Source organism: Pterocles gutturalis, unplaced genomic scaffold (assembly GCF_000699245.1).
Source record: "Pterocles gutturalis isolate BGI_N339 unplaced genomic scaffold, ASM69924v1 scaffold1118, whole genome shotgun sequence".
Classification (NCBI taxonomy): Eukaryota; Metazoa; Chordata; class Aves; order Pterocliformes; family Pteroclidae; genus Pterocles; species Pterocles gutturalis.
This window is the reverse complement of record NW_010125215.1, coordinates 8,469-9,508: the sequence shown is the minus strand read 5'-3', so window position 1 is coordinate 9,508 and position 1,040 is coordinate 8,469. Positions and strand designations below refer to the sequence as shown.

Below are 1,040 nucleotides of genomic sequence, written 5' to 3'. Positions count from 1 at the left end.
ACGCAGGAACGGTCTGGGATGGGGCGGGGAAGGAGCGGCACCGGCAGCAGGCGGGTTGCGGAGCCGCGGGGAGCCCGCTGCTGCTCAGCACTTTATTAAATCGAACGTGAAAGAGCCCGAACCCGCTTCGCCCCGGCTCCTGATCTCCCAGGGGAAGCCGCTGAAGGAGAGCTCAAACACACCGTAAATTATTTCAGGGAGGCAGGTCCCAGGTCTCAGCCCACTCCGGGAATGTGTCAAACCATCAGATCCGAAGCTGAGGGTGACGCAGGAACGATGATCGGGGAAATTCAGGGCAGGAGGGGGGGCGAGCAGCCAGCGGAACACTTCACCCGTGTGGGATGAGGTGCTGCGTGTCCCCCCCAAGGCACATTGAAAGAAAGGCATGTTTCTATTAAATCAGCATGAAAGTGGGGAAATCCCGTGTCTAAATTTGGATTTTCTGGGGCTGCAAGATACGAGGGGTCCACCCGGGGGACACCGACCAGCAGAAACAGGACCTGAGAGGCCACCGGCTCCACCAGCAAAGAGATTGTCTTGGAAGACGTTAAAGTGCTGAAAATTCACCAAAATCCCACCACGCACACCCACAGGGGGGTAACAGGAGCCTCGTTCCCTCCATGGGCTGCAGCCATGAACGGGGAGCGGTCCCATCCCATGGGCACGGCTGGTGGGGAAGAACCGGAGCAGGAAGAAAGGAGATGGGAGACAGTGTGGGGAAAAAAAAAAAAAAATCCCCTCCGTTCATTCACCTTGGGAAGTCTGCAAGGAGACGCCTCATCCCACTGTCTGCATTCAGCCGGCAAAGCTCATTAAAAGCTGTGGCCTTTCACTGCCCTTTTCAAACCTGGAAATTCAGGTTTTTTCCACGACAAAAAAGAAAAGGTGAATTAAGAGATGAAATGCCGGAGGAGGAGGTACGCCAGCCCTCCAAACCCGGCAACAACAGTGCCCACCGCCAGCCGCGCCCAGAGGAAATCCAGGGAATCCTCCAGGTGGGCATGGAGCCGCAGGACCTGCCGGCGCGGGGTCTCGCCGCC

General features: G+C 57.5%; 1 protein-coding gene across 1 annotated transcript in view; it reads right to left on the bottom strand.

The window, feature by feature from the left end:
* Positions 1–890: 890 nt before the first annotated feature.
* DCAKD (dephospho-CoA kinase domain containing) overlaps positions 891–1,040 on the bottom strand; it is a 5,578-nt gene continuing 5,428 nt past the window's right edge. The window contains 1 exon segment of the mRNA XM_010078463.1: positions 891–1,016. Coding sequence (XP_010076765.1) covers positions 891–1,016 — 126 coding nt within the window.